The sequence below is a fragment of the Eulemur rufifrons genome, chromosome 7 (genome assembly GCF_041146395.1).
Source record: "Eulemur rufifrons isolate Redbay chromosome 7, OSU_ERuf_1, whole genome shotgun sequence".
Taxonomy (NCBI): Eukaryota; Metazoa; Chordata; class Mammalia; order Primates; family Lemuridae; genus Eulemur; species Eulemur rufifrons.
Genome location: NC_090989.1, coordinates 280556709 through 280568882, shown reverse-complemented (window position 1 = coordinate 280568882; position 12174 = coordinate 280556709). Strand labels below are relative to the sequence as shown.

At 56.9% G+C, this 12174-nt stretch overlaps 1 protein-coding gene across 1 annotated transcript; it reads left to right on the top strand.

Moving 5' to 3' along the window:
* The first annotated feature begins 397 nt into the window (after window positions 1–397).
* Window positions 398–11655, top strand: PTGES (prostaglandin E synthase). Its single transcript, XM_069474758.1, has 3 exons — window positions 398–555; window positions 4243–4325; window positions 10457–11655. Exons 1-3 carry the CDS (start codon window positions 430–432, stop codon window positions 10704–10706), a joined length of 459 nt encoding a protein of 152 aa, XP_069330859.1. The 5' UTR covers window positions 398–429; the 3' UTR covers window positions 10707–11655.
* The last annotated feature ends 519 nt before the right edge of the window (window positions 11656–12174 follow it).

Here is a 12174-nt window from a genome sequence, read left to right as displayed (position 1 = left end):
AAATATGGGGCAGATGGCTCGGTTCTCAGCCCCTGCTGTCCTGAGTCCCCAGAGGTGGGCACGCATCAGTGACACCATTGCGTGCAGAGGTGCCCAGCACCCCCAGGAGGAGGGTCCCGCAGCACGGTTTCATACCATAGATGAGGAAGCGGATTTGACAGTGTTGGAGGGTTTGCCAGGGAGGGGTGGTCCAGAGCCCAGGGTGGGGCGGGGACAGCTCCGGCTGTCTGCTTCTCACAGCATGGGGGCAGAAGTTGCTCTTCTCCCTCTTCCCAGCAGAAGGGGCCCGCGCGGCGACGGGGCGGGGGAGTGGGCGGGCACTGACTGCGGAAGGACGGGCCTCCCCAGGCTCTCCCCGCCTCCTCCCTGCTCTCCTGCAGGCGCCGCTCTGCTGATCACACCCACAGCTGGGCCACAGCTGAGCCAGAGATGCCTCCTCACCGCCTGGCGATGGACGGCCAGGTGCTTCCGGCCTTCCTGCTCTGCAGCACGTTGCTGGTCATCAAGATGTACGTGGTGGCCGTCATCACGGGCCAAGTGAGGCTACGGAAGAAGGTACGTGCCGCCCAGGGGCCCCCCAGCCCCAGTGTGCTCGCTTCTCTCACTGCCCTGCCTGGAAAGTCCAGGGATCGGGAAGCGTGTCCAAGGTGTGCGCAGGGCTGGAGCCGGGCACCTCTCCCAGCCCTTCTGAGTGGCTCCCCGCTGGCCCCAGGTCTCGGCAGGGCTCGCACTCTCTTGTCTTCTGGTTTAAGAGCATTTACTCACTTGCTGTGCCACCAGGCTGGGCTCTTGGCTCCGGGTCTCTCGGAGGAGCAGGTCCTGGAGGGTGGAGCGTGGGAGCGTGACAGCACACAGCCTCCGTCTGACCTGGTGGCTTCCCGGCATGGGAGAGCCGAGGCTTGGGTGGAGTGGGAACCGGTGAAACAGGAGCTCGAGAAACATTTGAGTGGAAATTCCCACTCCCTGGCCAGTGTCGCCTGGGAATCCACTGCAGCCCCCAGAGGCCAGGTCTCAGCCAGGCCCCAGCAGGCTGTTCAGGGAGGAATTTCCCCCACCGAGAGTCCCTGAACCAAACAACAATAAAGAGGCCGAGATCTGGGCCAGGGTGAGCGAGCGGGCGGGATGACCCGTTCCAGCGGGCTCTGCTGCACTGGACGGCTCTGCTGCCCCGGACAGCCCTGCAGGTCCACAAAGTTTCGGGCCAAGCTCACAGCCGTCCTGCCAGAATGCAGAAAGGTCCAGGGTCACCTGCTGGTCATCTTCCCAGGTATCTGAACAGAGGAATCATTTCTTCCCTTTTGTCCCGTTCGCAGGCCAGGCAAGGCTGGCTCTGGCATCGTGTGTGGGTGGACCCTAGGGAGCGAGGACCCTGCCCACGAACGAGGCTCAGGCCCTGGTGCAGGTACAGGCAGGATTAAAGGCAGGGCAGCTGCCCAGGTGACAGGACTGTGCCCAGAGGCCACAGCATACTGATTGCTTCTGACTTCTCCCCACCTCAGCTGGCCCCGGGATGTGGGAACGGGGGCTAACCAGGACAGCTGCATCCACTCCTGACTGCTTCCCGTGTGTGGCCCGGAGCTGAGCACTCAGTCCTCACCGCAGGCCCGGGGGAGGAGGAGGAGGAGCCACATGCACCTGGTTTTCTAGGTGAGGAGCCTGGGCTCAGAGAGGCGGCATCACTTGTGAAGGTCGCCAGCCGGGTTTGCGTTCAGGTGTCCGGCTCCAGAGCCCACGTGCTGCCTGGGGGCCTGGGGTTCCTAACGGCAGGGGCAGTGACTCCCTTTTAACACCAGGTGAAGGGGGTCCAGGGAAGGGGGCAGGCTCCCCGAGTGCCTTTCTGCCTGATCAGCCTGGAACTGGCAGGAGACTTTCCGTCCCCGGGCTGCCCTGAGGTGCTCCTTGCGACCACGTGGCTCCCTCTCATCTCTGCTTTGGGCACATGGTGCCACCCAGGAAGGACCTGGGAGAGCACGCAGTGTGGAGGTGACAGGCACAGGCCATGGCTCCTCCACCCGCCGGCCTTGGGACCTGGCAAGTCTGGGTGCTCGGTGTCCGCTGTGAACTGGGGATGGCGACAGCAGGGCCAGGAGAATCCAACACCCGGCACAGAGCAAACGCTCCGCCAAATCAGTCCTCGTGACTTACAGTAGCTGAAATGAACAGGAACAGCAGCGGCCATCGCTCACTTCCCGGGAGTGCGTCAGGCCTGGGCCCTCGCCCCAGCTGGAGGTGGCACCTCAGCCTCTGACGCCAGGGGCCTCCTGGTCCCGCTGCAGCGGGCTCCTGCAGGCTGACTTGTGTATTTGAGTTCTGTCTGCAGGCGTGAGCAATGCGGGGACCGTGTACCTCAAAGCGGGTGCTGGCTGAATGCTGAGGCCCTTTGAAAGGTGTCACGGATTCAGGGACGTGCTGCAGGGCCGTCAGAGTCGGTGATTCGCTGACTTACAGGCAGTGGAGAGGAATTCTGGTGCAGGGGTTCCAATCCCACCCATGACTGGCACCAGGCACAGGCTGTGTTCACCTCTGAGGCAGGGCAGGGTGGGGCAGGCCCACCAGGCGGGACAAACCAGCCGGAGGGGATAGTCGTGAGTCAGACGCACAGGGCTTGCGTTGGACGAGCCATTTGGAAAATCTGCTGCTGATATTCAGATTCCGCCGTGGGCTGGTCACCTTTGCCTGGATGCCCGCAGGGGACGGAGGGGCGAGAGACATGGGTGTAGGCCTTCGGTGACCCGAGCTCGACCTTATGTCTTTGCTTTCCGATGAGAGAAAGTGACAATTCACTGAGTGTCCTCCTCATGCTGGGTGTTGTGACAAAGTCTCCTCCAGGGCTCTCCCTCACTCTTTGCATGGTCCGTGAGCTGCGTTATATCCCGAGTTACAGACGAGGAAGTTGAGGCACAGGAAGTTCAGGAACCTGCAGTCAGAACAGAGCTGGGTTTCCAGCCTGGAGCTCTCAAGAGCCTTTCTTTGCTTCTAACACAAAGTCCAAATTTTTTTTTAAGAGATGGGGAGTCGCTGTGTCGTCCAGGCTGGAATCCAGTGTTGCCGTCACAGCTCACTGCAGCCTCGAACTCCTGGGCTCAAGTGATCCTCCCGCCTTAGCCTCCCGAGTAGCTGGGACCACAGGTGCACCCCACCACTCCTGGATAATTATTTTTGTTCTTTTTTTACTTAAAAAATTTGTTCATTTTTAGTTAAAAATTTTTTTTTTTTTTTTTTTTTTTTTTTTTTTTGAGACAGAGTCTCACTCTGTTGCCCGGGCTAGAGTGAGTGCCGTGGCATCAGCCTAGCTCACAGCAACCTCAAACTCCTGGGGTCAAGCGATCCTCCTGTCTCAGCCTCCCGAGTAGCTGGGACTACAGGCATGCACCACCATGCCCGGCTAATTTTTTGTATATATATATTTTAGTTGTCCATATAATTTCTTTCTATTTTTAGTAGAGACGGGGTCTCACTCTTGCTCAGGCTGGTCTCGAACTCCTGACCTCGAGCGATCCACCCGCCTCGGCCTCCCAGAGTGCTAGGATTACAGGCGTGAGCCACCGCGCCCGGCCAAAAATATTTTTTTAGAGATAGGGTCTCACTGTGTTGCCCAAACTGGTCTCAAAATCCTGGGCTCAAGTGATCTCCCTCCTTCACCCTCCTGAGTAGCTGGGACTATAGGTGTGTGCCACCATGCCCAGTTCAAATTCTTAAGGTGCCTCCAGGACCTCCCTGCCCCCCAACAACTTCATCTTGGGCCCCCTCCCTTGCTCTCTATGCTCTAGCCATGCTGGTTTTCTGGTCTTCAAACATATCCAGCTTCAGGCCCCAGGGCCTTTGCTCGTGCTCCATCTGCCTGGAATGCTGGTGCCCAGCCCTCCCTTCCTCTGGTGAAGGTCAACGCATCCTTCAAACCTCAGCTTTAATGTCACTGCCTCAGAGAAGCCTCCTTTGACCCCAGACTCAGTCGTGTCTCCCATGAACATTCTCAAGGCCAACCCTGTCTTCTTTCTTACCAAGTGACACCACCTGATCTTCCCTGGTGCCCGGGCAATTCCCCCATCAGACTGTGAGCTTCACAAGGGCAGGGACAGAGAGCCTTTCTCGCAGTGAGGTCCCTGGCACAGAGAAGGAGCTCATGGGTGCTAGTTCAGTGGCCGTGGCCATGACAACACCACTGCCCTGTGAGCTCTGTCCATGGACGAGGCAACCGGGCCACCGTCTCCTGAGCAGTAATTCTCAGCGGATGTATTGCAGGCTTTTGCCAACCCGGAGGATGCCGTGAGACACGGAGGCCTGCAGTTCTGCCGGACCGACCCGGACGTGGAGCGCTGCTGCAGGTGAGCGCTGCCGGGCCGCCGGCCACAGAGCTGGCCGTGGCCTGTTCCCTCAGACCTTCTGCTCACTGAGCGCTTGGAGGACTCCCAGGAGCTGAGGTTTGCCATGTTCCTCATCCCCTTAGACCGTTTTATTCATGGATTTAATTTCTAATTAATTTTGGAAAAGTAATACAAGGTCACGACTCAGAATTACAAAGTTAGAAAAGGATATTCCATAAAAATTCAATCTCCCTCCAGGTGTGACCTGGGTCTCCTCTCCAGGGCCAGATGCTGTGACCAGTGTCCTGTGCTTCTTTCCGGAGAGATCTTCCGTACCTGCAAACACACATGCAGTGCTTTCCCTTTTTGCCCCTCAAGAATCACCCTTTATACCCACCGGCCTGTACTGGGCTGTTTTCGCGCGACGACAGGGCTTGTTTCAGCGCGGAGGAGCCTTGTTCGCGTGTTGGTGCCGCAGCACGCAGGCCGCTACCTTGCTGCGTGGGTGGCCACACCTTACCTAACCGATTCCCCTCTCGTGGGCCCTGTTCTCGGTCTTTCTCTGTTGCGAGCGGCGCGCATCAACACCCCTCATCCGCCCTTGTGTGTCCGTGTGAGCAAGGCTACAGGACGCAGCCGCGGGGTGGGACACGTGGCCACATGTGCACGTCTCTTCCCCCGCTGCCACGTGGGCTGTCCGTGCCTGCCCCGGACAGCTCAGGCTACTGCCATACTCCTGGGTGGACCCCTGCCAACGTGACACGTGAAAATTCACATCACGTTTTGGTTTTACTTTGCATTTCTTTCATTCTGTGAAGTTAAACATCTTTTCACATGCTTAACATCCCTCCCCGGCCAATTAAAATCAATTTTTCTTACTGTAAAGATCAGAACTACTCATTGCAGACAATCCGGGTAATACTGTAAATACACAGGCAAGAAGGAAAACCACTCACCATTCTAATCACCGTTCCCATTTTCACCTCTCTCCTCTTTTTCTTCTGCGTCTAAATGTTTTTTCATAAAATTAGGCCTGCATTAGGTAGACCCAACTTGGAGTGCTGATTTTTTTCGTTAACATTATTTTATGAGCACTTTTCATGTCAGTAAATATTTCTTAAAAATGGTTCCTAAAAAACGGCTGCATAAAATTCCATCAGAGACTGAATGTTAATTTCACGTCACCGGTGTCGATGTTGGATTTTTGGCCGTTTATGCTCTGCCATTTTCCACCAGCAGGCTGGAGGGCGAGGAGGGGACGCCCCCGGGGTTGGGGGTCGTCTGAGGACAGGGATGGGGGGGAGGGGGGAGCTGGACAGGGTGAGACAGGAGACAAACCGTCAACACACTTCTATGCGTCACAGCCAGAAATGGGTGGGACGCTGTTATTTAAATAATAGAAATTCTTTTATTGAAAGAAAGTCTGTGGGGTTTTTTTCTTATGTTTTTCTTGGCCATTGACAATAATAAACACACTTGTGGTTTTAAAAAAACTACAGAGATGTGTAACGTAGGAAGTGAAATTTCCTGCCATCCTACCCTCTCGCACCCATCTACCCACTCTGACGAGCGCCTACTGTGTGCAAGACACTGCGCTAAGCGCAGCTGTGCTTCCGTGAACAGCAGCCTTCCCCACCCGTGCCCCGTGATGGTGACCCTTGTCCCTGGTCGTCTCGGCTCTTCTGGGCAGCGGGGAAGGACGTGTGAGCCACCGAGGCCGAGGGACCGCCAGCTCTCGGCAGCCACCCACCGGAGAACATGTTTGATGTAGCAGAGCTTTCATGTGGCACAGGGGTAGCCACACGGGCTCACAAACACTGGGTTTATTTTTGCTCGCTGTGACCAGGCCAGGGAGAGACCTTTCCACCCACCCAATCAAATTTTTTCTTCTCAACAGAATGACCCGTCATCTGTGGTTCTGGTGCTTACGGGGTTGAAATTCAACTCAGCCTGGCTGAGCTGCTCTTACCTACTAACGTTTCTATCCATCGGTGCGGATTCATTGGGAACCTATTGTATACCGGGCTGTGCCGGACCTGGGGGGGGCCTGGGTCCCTGAGGCCCCTCCTCCACCACCTGATTTCATAGGACACCGTGGAGACTTGAGGGGGCGCAGCGAAGGGATTGTACAGCCTGCCGTCCGCTGCCCGAGAACTGGCCGGAACCTGAGCGGGAGACCCCGGAAGCAAAGTTGGTTAAAGATTAGACCAGGGTTTATAGCGCGATCGGAGTTGCCCTCTGTCAGGTAGAAAAGCGCTTGGTTCTTGGAGTACGATCTGCCTGGCGGGTTAGCAGGTTAGCACAGGCACAAAACGTGAGCCCAGCCCGGGGGGAAGCGGGGCCCAGGTCTGAAGGATGAACCCAGCCACCTTTTCACGATCCCGATCCGAATTTCCTGGTGATGTGTGTCTGCACCTGCGGGGAGGGGCTCTCCGTGTGGTCCGGAAGAAGGAAGGCAAACACTTGCCCCGAGCTTTTGCATTTCTGACTATTTGGAGTGTGTAGACTTAAGCTGAGTGAACTGGTTTGTCAGGAAATCGGGTCCCAAAATGTCAGCCCCAGAAGTCCCTTAGACATCACCCAACATGTTCGTTTTGCAGACAGTGAACAGAGGCCCAGACAGGGAGAGAGACTGGCCTGAGGCCGTGGCACTAATTGGCACCAGGGCCGAACTGGAGCTCCCCCTCCCCCCCGCACCGTGAAGTGCTGTTTATTAACCTGCCCGGGCATCTGAGGGTGGTCGGCATCTGAGGGTGGTCGGCATCTGAGGGTGGTCGGGCATCTGGCAAAGCCAAGAGGGTGAAATTAGCTTTAACAACGTGCCCAGGCCAGGGCTGGTGACGGTGGTGGTGACAATGATGAAGATGATGGCAGCTAACTTAAGATGCACCTACTCAGTGTTGGGAGTGTTCTAAGCACCGTCCAGCTGCCAACTCTATCCGGGGTTCCCGAGGGGTCTGCTCCGCACGGAGGCGACTTTGCGGTTTTACCCTGTCGTGTACTTGCCTTTACAAGTAAGCAGCCGCTGCGTGGTATCGATCCTGAATTCAAGGAACCCGCCAGCGGGGCTGGGAGCCAGTGGGGCTGGGGGCGGGAAGAGGAGCGGCCAGCGGCTGGCCCTGCCCCATGCCTGGGGGCACCTGTTGCCACCTGTCACCGGCTGCAGTGAAATGCAGATGGAGTCATAATGTCTGTTGAGGGCGAGGGGCAGGCCTGATGCCCCAGGAGGCCGCGCAAGTTCAGTCTAGCAGGAATTTGCTTTGGGTGAGTTTTACCTTAAAAAAGTGGTTATTACTGGAGTGACACATTTTGCCCAAGCATCTCCCTGGTACGTGACTCGCTCCACATCTCCCAATTCGGATCCCGGAGGTGGGGAGGGGGGAGGCGAGTTTTCTTGCATCATTCCTTGATTTCCCCATTTCTCTCTGTCCCTGGCTCCACTGTGGCCTCGTGGGGGCCTCCCTGTGGCTTCGTGGGGGCCCCACTGTGGTTTGAGACTGACCAGATGGGGGAGGGAGGGCTGGGCCAGCCCTGGGGGCTGCGAGTCAGAGCTTTGGGCTCTTTTAGCTACCGGCCACCTCTCCTCCCACGCTGGTGACCTTGTGTGGCTGCCCAGTTGCTGCAGCGGGAGGTGAGGCCCAGTCCCTGCCATACAGTTTTGTGCAAGGCCCACCTCTCCCCACCCTTTGCCCACTCTCTGGGCTTTGGCCATGTTTGTGTTCTGCCTGTTCTGTGATTCTCTTAACAGCTCTCTAAAAGTTGACTCACTCTTAAAATGTAAACACATACTTTCAGGAGAAATGTCTGGATGAATGGCTTTCACATGTTTGTTATGCTTCTCCTGGAACTTTCAATACATTTTACCAAAATACTCATCCAGGTGGCACCATCTTGTGCGTCACCTGTGGTAGACAGACCACATCTTGAGACATAACTTACTCTAAAATGGGCTTTCTGGCTGGACGCTGTGGCTCGTGCCTGTAATCCCAGCACTTTGGGAGGCTGAGGTGGGATGATCGCTTGAGCCCAGGAGTTTGAGACCAGCCTGAGCAACGTAGTGAGACCCTGACTCTACAAAAAAATAAAAACTTAGCTAGGCACGGTTGTGCACGCCTGTAGTCTCAGCTATTTGGGAGGCCGAGGCAGGAGGATCGCTTGAGCCCAGGAGTTTGAGGCTGCAGTGAGCTGTGATGACGTCACTGCACTCCAGCCTGGCTGACAGAGCGAGACCTTGTTTTAAAAATGGGGGGGGGGTGGTTTCCAAAGGTGTCCCTCTAATCTGCATATGGGGACTATTGGTTCCCACAGCTCCATTTCCCCAGGATGGAGGGATTTTGGAGGAACACTTGCCTTCTCTGTCATGCCTCCCAAGTAAGGTGAGGGACTTACCTGACTGGGGCATTGGAGTGGCCCCGTCCTTGGTTTCTCCCTCTTGTTCTTCCCTGTGCTCAGCACCCTAGGATCCCCCAGGGCCTGCCTGCAGTCTTCCCCACAGCTGCTGAGACCTGGCCTGTTGCCGACTTGCGTTCCCTGTGGCTGGTTTGCAATGTCAAGATGTGGGGAAAAAGGAGAAGGAAGCCTCGCGCTGGTGTCAGGGTATGGGACACAGATGCCAGGTGCCGTGCCCTGAGTTTGGCCTGAGAAAGATCCAGGCCCTGCTGGGTTAATGGGAGCTTTTGTATGCTCAGATTGAATTCCAGTCCTGCTTCTTAAGTCCCCTCTCCCGCTCCTATTCTGCCTCACTCTCTCTTGTGCACCACACTCTAGCCACAAAGGTCACTTTTCTGCACTTTGAACATGCTATGCTTATTGCTACCTCAGGGCCTTTGCACGTGCCAGTCCTGCTCCCTGGAAAGGTTTTCCTCTGCACGGCTGGCTTCTCATCATTCAGGCTTCAGCACAAATGCCTCCTCCGCTGACCACCCCCACCTCAGTCACATGGCAGAAACCCCTATAGTGTGGGGTTCCTGAGCACGCCGGGCCCCTCCCCGCCCTGCTTACTTTCTCTGGGTCGGGCTGGTACACCATGGCCCTTGCCTAAGACTCATCTTGCGAGTGGGAGGGAAGAGGAGGACTCCACAGCAGGTCACCCCATGGGGGCTGGGCTGGGGCTGGCTGCTGCCGGCCATTGTTGGGAAAATGCATTCTAGCCAGAAGGCCTGGAGAGGGGCTTCTATTCCAGCATGGTCCCCTTGCCTCACACGAGTGGCCTGTCCTTGGGGGAGGTCATGACCCAGGCACTGGATTCCTGTTTATTTGAACTTCCAACGTGGCCATCTATGGCTTTCGTTGCTCGCTCGGTCTCTAATTTACAAAGTCTTCCCTTTGTAAAGAAAGCTGACCATTAGTAGGAGTCATGGAAAATGTGAACCAACTCCTAGGAGAAGTGGGTGAGCTTTCTTTCTTGGTCATTTATTTATGGCAGGGTTATACACAACACCTCCCCACCCCCGCCACACAGACACACACATTTGATTACTTTAAACAAAAAAAGAGGCTGGAAACACGTATGAAATGGGAGCGTCCCAGAGGCTGGCACTTGGCTCCAGCGGGTGGAAGCTGATCTTGTTATTATTGTCCCTGAAAGGACGGGTGGTGCTTATGTTTAGGGCAGAGTGAGACGGAGCCAGGCGTCGGTTTCAAGTGCACACTCTTAGGCTTCAGCCCCTCCTATTCGGGAGGGGTCCCGGAAGCTGCATGCCGGAGAGGCAGCCACAGGCCTGACTCAGAGAAGCCCTGCCCTGGTTCAAATCCCAGCTCCGCCACTCACTGGCTCTGCAAAGCGCTCCACACCTCCGAGCCCCACTTTCCTGCTTGGTGTCCAAGGGCCAGAGGGGAAGATGGGGAGAGTAGGGCAGGGCCAGTCCCAGCAAGCCCTAGAGCCATGGTGAGAAAACCATAAACCAGCAGCCCTTTGGGACCCCTGGCTCATTACTAGGGGCTTGGCTTTGTCAACTGCCTGCAAGCATAGCTTGGAGCTGCTGTCCCTCTGGACTCTGGGGCCTCTCCTGTCCTGGAGTGTCTGGCACCCCTGCAACGATCCCCAGTGGGCTGGGCCCTGCCAGGGCAGAGTGTCTGCTTCCATGACATTCTCAGAAGAGTCCATGGCCCCAAGCTAATGCCTGGCTGACCGCAGCCCCTTGTCTCCCCAGAGCCCACCGGAACGACATGGAGACCATCTACCCCTTCCTCTTCCTGGGCTTCGTCTACTCCTTCCTGGGTCCTGACCCTTTTGTCGCCTGGATGCACTTCCTGATCGTCCTCCTGGGCCGTGTGGTGCACACGGTGGCCTACCTGGGGAAGCTGCGGGCGCCCATCCGCTCCCTGGCCTACACCCTGGCCCAGCTGCCCTGCGCCTCCATGGCCTTGCAGATCCTCTGGGAAGCAGCCCGCCACCTGTGACCAGCAGCCGGCGCCACCTTGGCCACCAGACCATGGGCCAAGAGCCACTGTAGCTGTATCTGGGGACTTGGTGTCCCTTCCAGATTGTGATAGGCCCTGGGTCCTGGTTTCCTGGCAACCTGCTGAGTGTGTGGACACCTGGGCCCAGTGGGCCTGTGTGTGGGCATGCGTGTGCACACGTGTGTGTGTGTGTGTGTGTTTCTTAGCCCCTAGGATTCCTGCATGAAGTGGTTGACTGGACCCATTTAGAGACAGGTTGTCAAGATCGACAATCCTTCAACTCAAATAACAGAGCATTGAAAACATCTTGCCCTCCCTCCGTAAGGGTGGAAAGAAAGGGGAGACTCCATTCAGGGTCCCAAACCTAAGGACCATCTGAACCCAGGCTAAGAACATGGACCTCTCTGCCCACCCTGGAGGTTCCGGCCCAGCCATCTGCATTTGACAAAGGCTCCCACGTGCGTCCCTGCGATGGCCACGCCTGGACACCACTGCCGGTTCCCTCGGAGGTGGGCTCGGGAACAGCCCAAGCTTCTCCCGCGGTGGCGTTGAGTGCGATGAGGGCGGGATTGTGCTCCTGTGTTCCCTTTGACGCCTCCCCTGCCCTTTGCTCTGGATTCCTTTTCTGGAGCCTTCTCTCTGGCTCAGGAGCAGATGGGTCCACAGTAGGGTCGGCCTTCTCCTCCAGGACTTTAGTCACTGCAAAGGGCTGTCAGTCGAGGACGGTAGCTTTGAATGACCAATCACTAAAAGGAACTTTCTGGCTCCTTCAGTACCTCTGAGGTTTGAAAGCTGCAAATGTCCACCCCTATGGGGAATCCGTGCGTGTGTGTGTGTGTGTGTTCGTGTGTGTGTGTGTGTGTGTGAGAGAGAGAGAGAGAGAGAGAGAGAGGAGAGTGTGTGTGGCCTCTCCTAGACTCACGTGTGATTTTTAGTCATTAAATGGAAGTGCCTGATCAGTCGGCCCACATGGCCTCTTGGGCTGCTCGTTCCTGGTGTCACAGCTGCCAGGCTGGCCTGGCGCTCTGGCATGCTGGGCATTTTTGCTGGTGTGTGTCTGGGGCCACGTTGGCAGGACACGGTCTCTGGCAAACACACAAATGCACCCGACTGGGTGTGAAGTCACACAGCCAGCAGCAGCCTCCTGCTCCCTGCCCTGGGCGAGCGAGATGGTATTTGGCAAGGGATGCCTGAGTCCTGCCCTGGCCAGGTCTCCACTCCCCAGAGCCTTCCCCCACCCCGCCAGTCACGGGCCGCCTTTCCCAGCTCCGTGCTTGCAGACGAGGACACCGTGGCCAGGAGGTGCCCACCTTGCAGGGCAGCGCCGGCTCCCCAAGCTCGGACTGCCAGGCTCCCAGAGCCCCCTGTTCTGAACCACTGTGACTGTGCCCTACTGCCTCACTTTCCCCAAACGCTCCCTCCCAGCAACCTGAGGCCGGGTGCCCTCTGACTGATGAGACCTGCATGT

What these genes read in the sequence shown, in the direction of transcription:
- PTGES (XM_069474758.1), top strand. Translation starts at nt 430, where the DNA reads ATGCCTCCTCACCGCCTGGCGATGGACGGCCAGGTGCTTCCGGCCTTC. An exon ending in AAGTGAGGCTACGGAAGAAG is followed by an intron (nt 556 to 4,242) that starts GTACGTGCCGCC and finishes GATGTATTGCAG; the next exon opens with GCTTTTGCCAACCCGGAGGA. An exon ending in GACGTGGAGCGCTGCTGCAG is followed by an intron (nt 4,326 to 10,456) that starts GTGAGCGCTGCC and finishes TTGTCTCCCCAG; the next exon opens with AGCCCACCGGAACGACATGG.